At 53.1% G+C, this 14,375-nt stretch overlaps 1 protein-coding gene across 4 annotated transcripts; it reads right to left on the reverse strand.

Moving 5' to 3' along the window:
• Positions 1–1,605: 1,605 nt before the first annotated feature.
• Positions 1,606–4,921, reverse strand: GINS1 (GINS complex subunit 1). Of its 4 annotated transcripts, XM_030032747.2 has the most exons (7): positions 4,805–4,915; positions 4,658–4,722; positions 4,461–4,556; positions 3,970–4,060; positions 3,324–3,440; positions 2,375–2,449; positions 1,606–2,099 (listed from the first exon to the last, which is right to left on the reverse strand). In XM_030032747.2, exons 1-7 carry the CDS (start codon positions 4,877–4,879, stop codon positions 2,031–2,033), a joined length of 588 nt encoding a protein of 195 aa, XP_029888607.1. In that variant the 5' UTR covers positions 4,880–4,915; the 3' UTR covers positions 1,606–2,030. The 4 variants fall into 4 exon arrangements, with proteins under 4 accessions (XP_029888607.1, XP_040976998.1, XP_029888617.1 ...); XM_041121064.1 differs by having other exon boundaries at positions 1,606–2,449; positions 4,805–4,921; XM_030032757.1 differs by lacking the exon at positions 3,324–3,440.
• Positions 4,922–14,375: the final 9,454 nt, after the last annotated feature.

A 14,375-nucleotide genomic window follows, 5' to 3' on the forward strand; every position in this document is an offset into this window, starting at 1 on the left:
GCACCTCCTGCCATCTCCGGTCCGCTCTGTATTTCAGTAGCTTCCCCCAACTGTTGCTGAACTTTTATTCCCTACAGCTCCTCTTGGGCTCTAGGAGACTCTGGCCCTCCTAAAGCCTGAGCCTAGGATCCAAACCAACGTCCTACTGGATTGTTGCCTCTGTGCTGAGCAGGACAGAGGGGCTGGGGGACGAACCCTTTCAGTTTGAGCCTCCAAGGCTTGGGGCAGGGTTGGTGACCCCTACTCAGCACTGCACTTCTTCAGAGGAGACGTGGTAAGTGAACTGTGTCATCTTGCCTTCCTTGACAGCTTGCCATCTTGTTGGCCTTCACACACTGGCAGTGAGTACTGCTCTTGCCAAAATAAGTTGTCTAAAAGGCCACAAAGCCAGGCATTCACATCAGCAAATACCAAATTTTTTCATCTGCCCAGGGTGTTACCCTCTGCATGGAGGATGCATCATTGTCACGGTGCCCCTGCCTTGCTCTGTGCAGAGCAGAGCGTATTTACTTGGGGGCTGTGGTTGCCACTAGCTATGAAAGGACTTCTAGAATTTTGGGGGACATGGAGACTACTGTACAAGAGAGATTAGACAAGCCTGACTGGATCAGGGTAGCAAGGCAGAGCCTGGACAAAGTCAATACAAAGAAGGGGACTTAAAAGTAGCTCAAGCTGTTGTTGGTTCAAGAACAAAAGGGAATAAATTGGCTGTGAGCTGAAACTCAGCCACTGCCTTTAAGTCCCAGCCTGCCAGGGCAGAGGGGTTCCCCCACCCTGGGACAGTGCCAGGAGATGGCTGGAGGCTGTGAGTGAGGCAGCCGCCTTGGTCTAGGTGTGCTTTTTCTGCCCAGGTGGATGACAGCTGAGACTCCTCTTTCTTTGCCTTGGGGGCAGCCCTGATTACAAGGGCCGTGAGGGAAGCTGGGCTATTACAAGGAGAGAAGCACCACAGAGGGTGCAGGCTAGCTCAGGGAGGTTCCTTGGCTGGGGCTGGGAGAGCAGTGCAGTAACACCCCAGGCATTTGTCCTGTTCCTGTATTCTTCCCTAAGTATTTGCTTTTTGGCTCCCGTCAGATGTGGGCTAGGCAAACCTCTAGTCTTACCTAGGGCTTATGTTTTAGAAGCGTTACCTCTCAGCTGCTACTTGAGTGAGCAGCTCCATTAGGAAAGACCAGACAGGGAGAGCAGCTCTTCAGCCTTGCTCTGGTTTTGTGCTAACTGGAATCCTTAAAACCCTCTGCTCCCTTTCCTGTCCCTGGGCCCTGCCAGACCAGTGCTCTGGGGACGGAGACTCTTCATAGAGGGACAGAGGCACAGCCCAAGCATGCTGGGATAAACCTTGGCCAGGCCCATGACCCAGACTGCAGTGCTCATTCACTCAGCACCTTAAGGAACAACATTTATAGGCTTCTGATGGGAGAAAAAGCTTCATGTCTAATCCTAGAAAGAAGCTTGTGCAGCCTCCTCTGATACTTGGAGAAGTAGCTCCACTGAGACACCTAAATAACCAGTTGAGCATCACCCTGCAGGGTCAAGGTGGGTTGGGCCAGAGCGCCAGGTCAGAGTGTTTAACAAACACAGCATTACCTCTTGAAAAACACTAAATTGAAGGCGGAAGCAGTTCTTTATTTTGCAACTGTGGAGCTCTCCTGGCTTCCAGAGCTTAGCCAGTTGCTGTCTTACTCCTACATGCCCAGTGTGAACAAAGAACTGCTCCAAACACAAATAACCTGCTTGTAGCTGTGGGGCTTGGATAACACCACCGCTCCCCTGCCCACCCCCCCCCCCCACTATGCTGGATTCCCAGGATCGCTACATCACCAGTATGCACCCTTTGGTCATGAAGAGCTGGCCAATGTGGTCTGCATACTTTATAAACTCAGGGCTGATCTTCATGTCAGGTATCAAAGGGCGTTGAGAGGAGTGGCACTGCAGAAATGCTGAGGTGTCTGAAGTCCTGCACGCACCAGAGTTCATTCCCTGTTGTGGGCAGGCCACCGAGCAAGGGTTGTCCCTCCTGTCCTGCACGCTTAAGACAGAATGTGCTCGAGGACTCCTTGTCTGATTAACTGCTCGCATTTCCAGCGGGGTAAAAAATGCTGCACAGAAACACAGACAAACCTTCCTTAAAACCCAGGCAGACTGGATTTGTTGCTGCACACAACCAGCTCTGTGGTACTGTATGGCTGCTGCATTGTGGTACCAGATCAGGCAGAGCTGAACCGCAGTCCTGGGCCACGCAGACAGCTTGCAGCATGTGCAAGGAGCCACATGTGCAGGAACTGTGACATGCTGCGAAGCTGGGATAAGCAGGGGATGTCATGAGAGTGAAAGGGAAGGAAGAGAATGGACCGCACTCTCTTGTCATGGGTACCTGGCTATTCTTCTTCAACAGGACAGTGGTACCATCATCGATCTCAAATTCTCCATAGTCTCTTAAACACCGCACCTGCAAAGCAGAAATGCAGCTCTCAGATCGCAAGATCTCCCATAGAAAACACTAGACGTCACTGCTGGCTTACAACACGTGCCCCAGAACTGTGAGTATGGACACATTCCTACCCGCCTGCTGGAGCCTCAATACAGAGCAGACCTGGAAATGCAGAACTGGACTGATCCCATGGTCTGTGGACTCCACCCGACATTCTCTTCCTGCCTCTGCCTGGAACAAGAAGTGCCGGCAACCAGCACAGCCCAGCCCTCCACAGAGGCTAGAGGAAGAGCAGTACAAGAGACAGGGTCTGGGGAACAGCAGCAGCATTTCCAGGAGAACCGCCCCACACACATACCAGAAAATGCCGATCTGTTAACAGTGAAACTGTCTTAAGGAGCAAGTTGATTGTCGCTACGTGTTCTTTCCAAGAGAACATCAGAACAGAGCACTTCAGCTACTGACTCCGATTTCTCACATGCTCTTGCTTTGTTGTATCGTGTAAAAAGATTTATAGTCTCATCTATCAGAGTCCATTTAAAATAACAACAAAGAAAACTAGTTAACAATCTTTAACATGGCAACAAGGTTTCTAGTTGATCAATGCTGCAAAAACTTCCCACTGGGATTCAGACCACTCGCCCCACCACACCAATACCCTGTGAACTAGAAATGCCATCTTTCAACATGCTTTGAGCCCTCAGTAGAAGAGGGAGTAAAATGCTGGCAGGCAGAGTGTAAAGAATAAAATGTAGAAGCTTGTGGAAGCTTTGGTGCTCTCGAAGGCTTTGCTTAATGACCTTCTGGCTTGGGACGGGGGTGAATTTCTCTAAAAAAAGATGGTTGGGCAAAATGTTTGTTCACAGACAGAAACCACTGATCTTGCACTTACTTCGATGTACAGGCTTTTAGGAGGTTTTATGTCCTGTGTAAGGTCCAGCCCTTCCTCTCCTCCTACTGACCTCATGTAGGTAGCCAGAGACTTTTTGTACCGATTGAACCACTCCACCTGTGGACATTAACAGTGATCCCTCAGGCAAAGCCAAACAGCTAATGCTGAAAGACAGGTCCCTGATGAGTGATATCTAGTGTATTTGTGCCGTCAGACCACCGTTCCCAAGTGTGTTCATGCCAGCCAAAGGTGAACGCAAGCTCTTCTAAAGGGAAAAACTGCCCCAGAGGCAGAGCAAACTGGATTCAGGGTAGAACGCTTGCTGCTAACGTTAGCAGCTCTGTACGTTGGTCTAGAGATGGGATTTGAGAGCGGCATGTGAAGACGTAGTTCTGCCGGCTGCAAGACTGATCTAGTGAAGACCACCTGATCCTTCAAAGGGCCGAGCATTACCTGCACTCAGTATCCATTTGGGATTGTACCCCCAGACAATGAATAAACAAATCAGTATTTACAGAAAGGCACGTTAAGCATCATGTTTATAGTGGGGGAAGAGAAGTCCACCTATTTTGATTCTACTAAATACATAATCCATCAGGAGGAGTAAGTGGAAAGAGGGGAAGAGTTTAAGACAAGGCCGACTCACTTCCTCAGCTGACATGTGAAACTGGATGGTGTTTGGCAGGACGCTGCCATACTCCCACCTTAGTGCTCGGATCCGCAGCAACCGGTCGTACCTGGGGCAAGAAACAAGGGGTAAAACCAGAGTCTTTGCTGAGGCGAGTGCTGGCAACATCCCCGGGCAACGCTGATGCCCCAGTCTGCCCTCAAAGCAGAGGGTAAAAACTTGGGTCGTTCCACCTGCCTGCCTTCAACGGATGTGATTTTTGGCCTACCCAGTAATTAAAAATTTTAAGAGCAGGAGGAAACAGGGCCTTCCCTTTGTGCCGGCGCTTGGTGGTACCGGGACTGAGCACAAAGGGAGCCGGCCCCGCAGCTGCACCCCGCGGAGGAACCGCTCCCCCCCGCCCAGAGTCCCAACACCCAGCGCTCGGGGACCCCCCCTCTTTTGAGGCTGCGCCGATGAACCCACGCTCCGTGACCCCTCCGGGCCGCGGCACCCCCCGCCCCACTCACAGGTAGGCCAGGACGCAGCGCTGGTTTCGGAGCAGGCAGCAGTGGCGAAACCGGATGAGGAAAATCAGGTCGGTCCGTCCCGACTTCGCTTCGGACCTGGAGGAGGAGGAGGAGGAGGGCGGGGGGGGGAGCCGCGTTACAGACCTGGGGGAGCACCGCCCGGGCTCTGCGGGCCCCGTACGGGGCGCGACACTCACACGTCCGCCTGGTTCCGCTCGTAGAGCGCCCGCATCTCCTCCAGCGCCTGCCGCAGCCCCTCCGCCTGCAACACCGGACACAGTCAGTCAGAGCGAGCCGGGGCCCGGCCCGTTCGGTCCGGTCCGGTCCAGTCCGTCCCCGCTCACCCGGAATGGCGGCAGGTTCCCGCCGCCGGCGCGGTGCAGCTCCCGCACCAGACCGGCCGCCCGCTCCCCCGCCATGCCGCCCCGCCACGCCGCGCGCGGGCGCGGGAAACGCCGCCGCTCGGCAGCCAATGGGAGGGAGGGGGCGGGGCCGCGCCTCCCGCGGGTCCCGCCCGCCGCTATTATGTGCACTGAGTTGTGGCGGGTCTCGGCGCCGCTGTTGCCGCAGCCGGTGCGGGGTTGGTTTTTGGGGGGGGGGGGGGGGTGTCTCCCGCAGGTGAGGGTTGCAAACCGGGGGTGGCAGAGCCAGAGCAGCCCCCCCGGCCCCGCCCGGAGCACCCCCGTCCCAGACAGCACCCAGCCCAGTGCGTGGAGACCCCCGCGGGACTGGGCGGAGGGACGCGCCAACCCTGCGCCGGGGCAGGACAAGCCCAACTCGTCCCCTCTCCTCATCCAGTTCTTGAGGCTTGTTTCGAGATTTCACTTTTCCTGTTTCCGACCTTTTTTTTGGCCTCCCGGCCCAAGGTGGCTCTCTGGGCCAGGAGTGACAAAAGCAGCGACCGGAGGGCCCCAGCCCAGCCTTGGCTCGGAGCAGGGCTACCCCCGAGCGAGGGCAGATCCGCTGCGGACAAGCCCCGTACCCATCCCTATCCCCGAGGACGTCCTTTGCATGCCCCGGGACATCGCCTTGCACACCCGAGGGTGTCCTCTTGCATGCCCCGGGATGTCCCCTTGCACGCTTGAGGATGCTCTCTTGCACACCTGAGGACGTCCCCTTGCACACCCCAGGATGCCCTCTTGCACACCCGAGGGTGCCCTCTTGCACACCCTGGGAGGTCCCCTTGCACGCCCGGGGCTGTACAAGCCCCAGCAGGGCACCGCGAGCTGTGCCAGCAGAGCCGAGGACAGGGCAGGTTAAAGTGAGGGGAACCAAGGTGAGGGGGGTCCAGCACCAGGACGCTGCGAGGAGCCCACCGAAAGCTGTGGGGTCCTTTCCTCTCCTGCCAGCCGGCGCTGAGCCTGTGACTTCCAGACGGTGCCTCCCTGCAGCAGCAATGAGGGCGGGGAATGAGGCACGACCACAGACACTTCTGGGGTCACGCCAAGAGCCCCCGAGTGGATAAGGCAAAAATTAGCGTTTTTACCCCACGCTTCAAAAAAAAAAAAAAAAAGGGGGTGCCTGTAGCAAAACTGGTTTCACCATTCGTCTTTTTGGTCTTCTCTGGGGTGCTGCACAGAGCCGTCTCTCTGACAACCTCCTTCCTGTGCTACCCCAGCCCTTCCCAGTGCATCTCCCTTTCGCCCGCAGCATCCTTCAAACCTGAAGCTTGCCAAAACTAAAGGGAGGAAAAGAGAAAACTGGGAGGTGTGTTTCTGGATGGAACAGGAAATTTTATAGCACTTGAAGCCCTGGAAAGGGAATTAATAACCCAGGACCACAGCTTGTCCTGTTCCAGGAATTTACATCCCTGGCCATGTGTTTCTATGGTTACTAGATATAAAAAATGACCAGCGTTTCATACGGCACAGTTATGCAGCGACAGTCAAAAAATGGAGGATTGGGGGGAGCACAGTGGGGCTTTTACACCACGATTGAGACACCTCAGTGCGGTTTTGTATGCCTGAAACGTTTATGCTGCTTCTGGTTAGGATGATGGCACCTGTACAACCGAGCTGGGACCATGGCTGGCTCTGGCAAGAGTGTTTTAACTCTCTCAACAACTGTTTTATTTGGCATTTTAGGCACAGAAGGAAAATGCCCAGAAATACCCCCATCAGCTGAGAGCCGGAGATGGGCTTCTGGGTGTCTGTTCCCCAAACAGACCTGTTTCTTGGCCTCACGATGCTGCAGCCCTCGGCAGCAGTTGTGTCTGGGGGGGGGGGGCAAGAGGGGTGACACGGCAGAGCTGGCGAACCCCACTGCGGGGGGTATTAGGTCACCTCTTGTCCCTGTGCCGCCACCGAAACAGATTTGTGCCTACCTTGTACTGCTTCCTTCAACGGCGTGGCATGTTTTCCAAAGGATCTGAACTGTACGTGGTATACTGGTGTCTAGCTGGGGAGCACATTGCTGTTAGCCAGCCGTGGAGTAAAGTGATCCCATGGCTGGAAACCAAAGCTAGGAAAAAACCCCACGCACGGCTTCAGCAGACGCTGTAGCAGCAGCCGTCGTGGGCGATTTTGCACGACGCAGTGTCAGGACGGGATGTCGGTCTTCGGGGGCGTGCCGCAGTCGTGGGGTTCATGAACGGACAAGGTGCAGTTTTATGGCCGGGCTGTCACGCAGGAGGGCAGATGGCACGGCCTTGGGGTGTCTCATGTAAGGAGAAAAAGTGCCCTGGCGTCGGGACTAGTAAGCAGCATCTCTCCCCTCTCTCCTCGCGGCCAGCCGGCTGCGGCAGGGACATCCACCCTCTCCCTTCCCACTCAACCTGCGGCACGGCGGCGGCGTGGGGCCCGAAGAAGCCACTGTAAAGCGCCTGGTCCCCAGAGGGCTGCCACTACAGAAGCATCACGTGTGGCTTGTCATTAATCATCGCGTTCTGCAGCGATAATGGCCCATCTGAGCCAGAAAAGATAACAGCAATAAACATACGTCCCTAATGCCAATTGTAGCTGCTGAAAATCGGTTGTTGCATCTTGCTGAGGGATAGAAATGTAACTGAGCCTTGATTGAAAAATTCGGGGGAAGCTGCCTTATCTTACTCCTTTGCCAGATTAAAAAAGCCTCATACATAAAAATAGACAAAATGAATGAAGAATTTACAAACATCTATATTTTGTGTTAGGAAATGTGATAAAATTAGGAAAACAGCTGAAGACACTGATTTATACAACTCTGACTATTTCAGGCAATGAGAGGTTTACATATCACAGTTTAACAAGATAAAAGGTCTCCCACAAAATACATAGATGACAGACAACTCATCTGAATTTGACGTAACACAGCATCAAGTACACATGTAATGTGATGAACAGTGCCAGGTCATTCTCCAGTTAGGTAACACACAACCTCTTGAATAAGGCAATTCAAATATAACTCTTAATTCAAATCACAACATACCCAGGCAGCATGCAGGGAAAAAAGTCATTTATTTTGTACATTGGAATGACACAACTTGCAACATGTTTCCATTTTATGTAGTTAGAGCAACAGGATATAAACCATTCAAATTATATATATATATTTATATATATATATATATCAAGTCAACAGTTGTCTTTACTGGAATAAAGATTATCTGTTTTTGGTAAAAATAAAACTATTTGAATTCACTAATTAACAAAATGCACAGTGATCAGAAACCCAATTCTTCTCACAGTTGTCTTCCCCGTCTCCCTCGCATTTCCTTGTGATGCAGCAGCTGCGTAACCCCGGATTCAGAGAGTTCGTTGTACAGAGGAACAAAAATTCACCGGCACGTAGTTCCCACGGCTGCAGATTGTGCTTTACTGTGGCGTGGCGTGACACCTGCGCCTGGTGGACGGCGGTGCTCCCGTCACACCCCACGGCTTGGAAACTGCTTTTCACGTCTCCGTTTCTGGGCGCCTGTCCACTAAAGCACTTACACGTGTGCCTGACTGGTGGTGAGTTAGAAGCTGAATTGCACGTGGAAACCGGTTCACTGGAACAGGGCCCTCATTTCTTTATTATCGATTAATTCCTCTGGACCTTTACAACCAAGAAATTTAAGAAACTGAATCTGCTCGGAAGTGAAAAAAAAAACTGAGCCAAAAAATCTCTCTGATACGGTGGAGCCTAACGGACGTGGCTGAGGATGTATTTCCACTGCAACAGACTTGGTGATCGCAGAAGATAATGAAGGCTTTTCCTAGCATTGAAAAGTACTTTCGAAAGGAAGAAATGAAGAAGTGAGATAAGATTTTTCCCCTATGAAAAAAAAAAAAAAGATTTGCAATTTCTGAACAGACTCATCGGGCAGCTTCTTCCTGGTAAAGAGCCGCACATCCCCCCATTTAACTGCAGACCTGCAGGGACGGATCCTCTTGCTGAGGTATCGCGTCCCGCGACGGCTGGGTCTCCCCTGCCCCGTCCCCATGCGGGGAAGGGGACGGATCCGGGCGGCAGCGGGATTACTCCTGCCGCCGGGTCGGGGCTGCTGCTGGCAGCGAGCGCGCTGTGGGAATGGCTTTGGAGGGGGCCAGACCTCCTGGGGCCGAAGCCCCGCAAAGCCCTGAGCACGGGTCACCCGTGTGCCTGTTGAGGGCTAATAAAGGTGTCGTGCTCTTAAATAATGAAGAGGCAGAAGTTACCTGTGAGGGGGTGCAAATGCCCCGAGCCTGCAAATGGATGGTCGAGAGATTTCTCTCCTTCAGGTGAGCTACACAGCAGCGACAGCAGCCGCAGCTGAGACCTTCCTGCTAGAGAACCGGCCCGGGGTTCAGAACCCATCTGTCCGCACGAGGAACTACAGGAGAAACTGGATTTTCAGTGTGATGGTTACTGGATCCCATTTATCACCTTTATAAAGTTGTCTTGTGCCTCCCTACTACTCTATTTTACTGCTCCGGTAAAAAAAAATCATTGGCGTATTTCTTTGCCCTTAAAGATACAAAAAAGCAAATCTTCAAAAGATAGTGGGGAGAAAGGTGCTTTCACAATGACATTCAGAGCAAAAAGAGAGAAACAACATTCTACAGATCATTAGAGAGCTATCTTTGGCAGAATATTTTAAATAAATTATTTTTACAAATATTTTCTGCAGTCGTATATTTATTTTGAATAGTTCACTTTCAGCTGATAGGGTTACTGGTTCACTACTCTCTATTAATAGGAAAACACCACAAATATAAAAATATATGAGCTCAGCACAATTTTTAGGCTACCACAACTGTCTCCAATGATTTCAAAAGTTGTAGATCGATACCACGGAAAATATGAAACAGGTTTTCTAACAGCACGCGTCAGGTCAGAAAATCACAGCTCGTCGCTGTTGTAAAACGCGCTGGGGAGGCCGGCTGGTGCCGTTGCACGGGATTAGCGTGGAAACGAGTCGGAGGAGCCGGACGCTCAGAGCCAGTCTCTGCCACCGCCGGACACCCCCCCGCCGGGAATCGTCTCTCTCTGACCATAAGGCTTAGAGATGTCGCGCTGGGGGTGCCTGAAGGGTTTCCACCCTGGGCAGGAGAGGAGGGAAGCGGGTGGGTGACGCCGGGCTTGCTGCGCTGAGAGTTTCTGACAAAGCAAGCCGTACCCGGTCCTGTGCTTCACCCCCCCGGAGGGAGATGAAGTGCGGCCGCTTTCCCTTGCAAAATCGCCTCCTTTCGCCTTTGCGTGGGCTGCAGGCTTTGCCCTTGCAGCGTGGCCAGACCCTGCCGCAGGCTTTGACCAGGACCCCAGCGGGATGGTGAGTCTGCCGGGGACCCCGAGCCTGAGCCGTGGTGGCCCGCGGAGGGGGCTTGCCCCGTCCCAACCTCTCCCCCCCGCCCAGCACGTGCCACCGAGTCCACCGAACATTTAGATTTAAATATTTCGCTTTGTTTATACAGCATGTACAGCATATACAGCATCAGATAATTATTTCCCAGTAGACTACAAGTGTCTCCCAAGATGACCTCTTTTATCAACAAATATATATAAATCGACGGTAATAAAAGAGTCGTACCAACAAATATTATGGCTTTTCAAATAGTGTAGCTGCATTGTGCCATTGAACTTAGGAGGAACCATGAGAGAGACAGAGAGATCGGGAGGCTTCAGCTGCTGAGCCCGGGGGCGACCCTCAGCTCTGACCCACCAGCACAGGGGCTTCGCGCTGCCGGGACAGTGCCGGCTCCCGGCGCCAGGCTTGGCGCAGGCGGCAGAGGGAAGGTGGGGTTGAATTGATGACCCGTGCTCTGGTTCCTGCCTCCAGGCAAGCCAGGTCTTCTGCAAACTCTCCTTTCAGCCCCGCTTTGGAAAAAATTTGGCTCTGCCCAGCTGGGGTCTGCCTGCCCTGTTCCCGGTGGGGTGACCGGGTGGTGCATCGGGCTCTCAGAGGTCTCTTTCTCTCTCTCTCCCTCTCGGTCAAGGTTTGCACAAGACGTCCGTCTGCCCTAGAGTGCCCTGCGGCCGTGAGGGGTAGGATGCACGGGATGACGGGTGACACGGGACGTGGGGGGGGGTGACCGTGGCGGGTGGCCGGGTTGATCGGTGCTTTGGGTGCATCAGGGTGGTCGCAGCCTCCCCCCCCCCGCCTGCCTCCCCCGGGCTACTCCCAGGGCGGCGAGCAGGGGGACCGCTGTCAGAGGAGAGCAGGAAAGCGTGAGCCGTGATTTTGGAGCACATCAAAGAAGTGCTCCAGCGCGTCAGAAAGACCAGAGGACAACCTTGCCTCGGCAGTGCCGTCCCCAGCCGCTGCCCTGGCACAGGGTGCCCGTCAGGCGGTTACCTGTGCCCCAGCACCGCACGCCTGCTGTGCCTGGCGGGGTGCATCTAGCCGCTAGCTGTTCCCCTCTGTTTTTAGGACCAGTGAGCCATTTAGAGCTCTTTCTGTCCTGCGTCCTGCCCCATCCATGGGGAGCATCCAGCATCCCTGGGACCGGCTGTGCAGGCAGCTGCCAGCTCCCTGCCTGAGCGTCCCTCCTCTCCTGAGTGGGACAGCGGAAGAAGTGCTGGTTTGAATTACATCCCTGCCAAGACAGATGTGTTTCTGTGCCCTCTCCGAGCTCATAGCAGCAGCCTGTCTTCTACTCTAGAAAGAGGAGCGGTTGCTTTCCCCGCATTTCAAGTGTGTGGAAATGGCTTTTGAGAACTGGAGTGGTCACTCAAGCACCGAGGTAACCGGACCACTTAATTACAGCGGAAAATTAGTAATGGATCTAAATTACTGCTAGTATTGTTTTTTTTGACTAATTCCCTTCTCATTTCCCTCTTCTTCAGAATATTATGGCCACTCCCTGCAGGCCCTCTGGCCGAAATCAAAGCTGAAGCTCGCGTGAACAAGCATGGCCTCTCCTTTAGCTCTGCCTGCAGGACGCTGGGCTGCGAGCAGCTCTGCCCGCTGCGGCAGCGATGGAGCAGCGCAGAGAGAGTCCCACGGGGAACCTGCTGCCTTTGAGACGTGTGAGCTCTCCTGGCAACAGCTTTGCTCCCTGGCAGTCTGACTGCTTCTTGCTGGGAATATCCCACAGGCTTGTTTGTTGGGGCAGGGGGAAGGTAGCACGTGGTGTCCTCCACGTCCTCTTCTCGCTTGAGTAACGGTGACATTTGCACCGGGTGAACGCCGGGTGTACCAGAGACCTCGGCGGATATCCTAGGGAGAGCGGTAGGTATAAAGATGCCCGCCACTGCTGAGTGGTCTTCAGGAAGTCACGGTTTTGATTTTACAACCTCATGCCACGTCTCTTCGGCACAGAGACCCGGGATACAGAGGGCTGCACTCTTTCAAACTCAGCATTTTGTGGCTTTTACCAGTATGCATGTGTTTCTTCCAGCAGGAGCTAGGAAGCTTAGGAGAATTCACTAACTTCTCCCCTCCATCCACAAATAAAACTCTTTTGCTGGATTGCTGAACGATGTCCTCAATAGGTAGTCTTGAAAGCTGGGTTATTTGCAGAGCAGTGCCCCCTAATGCTTAATGCATTATGGAAAAAAAGAAGCTGGACAAGTGTTGTCAGAAGTTGAGTTGTCAGGGAAAAAATAAATAATGTTTTCTTTCTTGCTAACATAGTGACTATAATGTAAAAGGTATTATCGCAATCTTTTACTCTCTAGAGCTGCTAGAAGTAGTGCATGTTTCCTGATTAAGAGCAAGACAAGCAGGTGTCCTGCATGGCTCACTGCGTGAGCATGTTTTTTCAAGAGCTCGGAAGACAAAGGAAGCAACATGGGGCAAACAAATGAACACACAACAGGCATCGGTTCGTTTTCATCTGTACAGGGGGAGTTCAGTCAAGGGGCATCTAATCACAGCTCTTATTGCAAGGCAAGACCAGGGCAATGCACAGGGCCATAGCTGAACGCAAGGGGCAAGGGACCCATCTCAGCATTACACCGAGCAAGAGGAAATCTGGTCGTGCACCTCCTTACATCCCTGGGAGTCACAAAGCCACTAGTTTGCAAAAGCTTTCATTAACGCTTCCAAATAAGCCTGATGGCAACCTGGGATACATTTGAACCACCAGGATCCAATCTATCCTGTTGCTAGTGCAGCAATTTTACAGTGACTCAGCAACTCTCCACATTTCTAATTATCTCTGCAAAGAAGCTCATCTGCCAGAAACTCACATTTCTGTAAGGGAGGAGCCTGCCAGGGGCTGTGGGCTGGGGCAGAGGGGCACATGCTCCTGGTGATGACAGTGCCATGGACTGCCATGGCAATTTTCATCAAGAAAACAGAGCAAGGCTGCACTCCACATGGGTCTCGCCTTGCTGTCATCTGTAAGGGACTCTTCTGAGTTAGAAATGAAGAAGAAATAAATCCAACCTCAATGAAGAGATCAGGAGGCGCAGGGAGAGAGCCCTGTGGCAGTCCTCCATGTCCTGCAAGGGTTTAGGAGATCTAAATGTGGATAAGCACCCCAAGCCATTGCAACTCGCTTTACTTAAACGTTACTCATTTTAGGCGAGGGCAGGAAACTTTTGTAGGAAGGTAGATAAGTTTTAGAATATTTAGAGCACCAAGAACAGGCTCCATTTTGAAAGAAAGGAGTTGAGGTGGACCTTGAACCCCCAGTTAAAGTGATTAGTTTGCTCTGGGAGCGTAGAGGCAGGGTTGGGGCGGGGGGGGGGGTGGTGGAGTTGGAGCATCTGTGGGACTTGATAGCGGTGGAAATTCAGCAGAAATGTTTAATCTTCCAAAAACTCATGAGTGAAGGATAGCAGCACAATGAAAATGGTGCCTGTGGGTGGTGGCTGTAACGGTGCCTGGGTGAGGAGCAGGAAGGGCTCAGCACACTGAAGTTCGCCTCCGCTGTGTGGAAACTTGCGTGGTCCTTTGCTTGCAGGGACTCAAGTCCAAGACATCTTTTGGAGTGGTTAATCTTTGCCCCGAGACACAGACACCAAGCCTGAGCTAACAAGCACTGCTGTTCGGTCCAGTGAGAGAGGAGGAGGCTCCTCTGCAGGGAGGGCATGTGAAGAGGCTCCACAGGGGGGGACCAGCCCAGAACAAGCCCCAAGCTGCACTATCACCGTGCGCAGATGGCCATTTTGGGGCCTTGAGCTGGCTCAGGATGGATGCTGGAGGACCCCAACATCAGGTAGCATATGCTCCTGGTGCAGTGCTAATGCTCCTTCCCACCACTACCTGGAACTGCACACTCTTGGGGGGGGGGGGGGCGGTGCTTGGAGGGGTGGAGAGCTGTTGTCGTGTAGTACAACAGATCAAGGGCTGTTTTGAATCAAACAGATAAAAGTACTGCCTGGGGTTGGTGCCTATAGCCAGCTGAAAAAGCTAGAGGCTGTCCTATAGCTGTGCAGAATTCAAGACGCATGTCTGTAGCCACGGCAGCTGCAGCAGGGGGACATGCTGTGGCAGTGCCTAAAACGGGGTTTCCAGGTCTGGCTGGGACCCCGTGGCACTTATCCCTTCCCCGTGCCCTCTGATGCTGGACATCCCACTGGCAGCAA

Source organism: Aquila chrysaetos, chromosome 2 (assembly GCF_900496995.4).
Source record: "Aquila chrysaetos chrysaetos chromosome 2, bAquChr1.4, whole genome shotgun sequence".
In the NCBI taxonomy this organism is placed as follows: Eukaryota; Metazoa; Chordata; class Aves; order Accipitriformes; family Accipitridae; genus Aquila; species Aquila chrysaetos.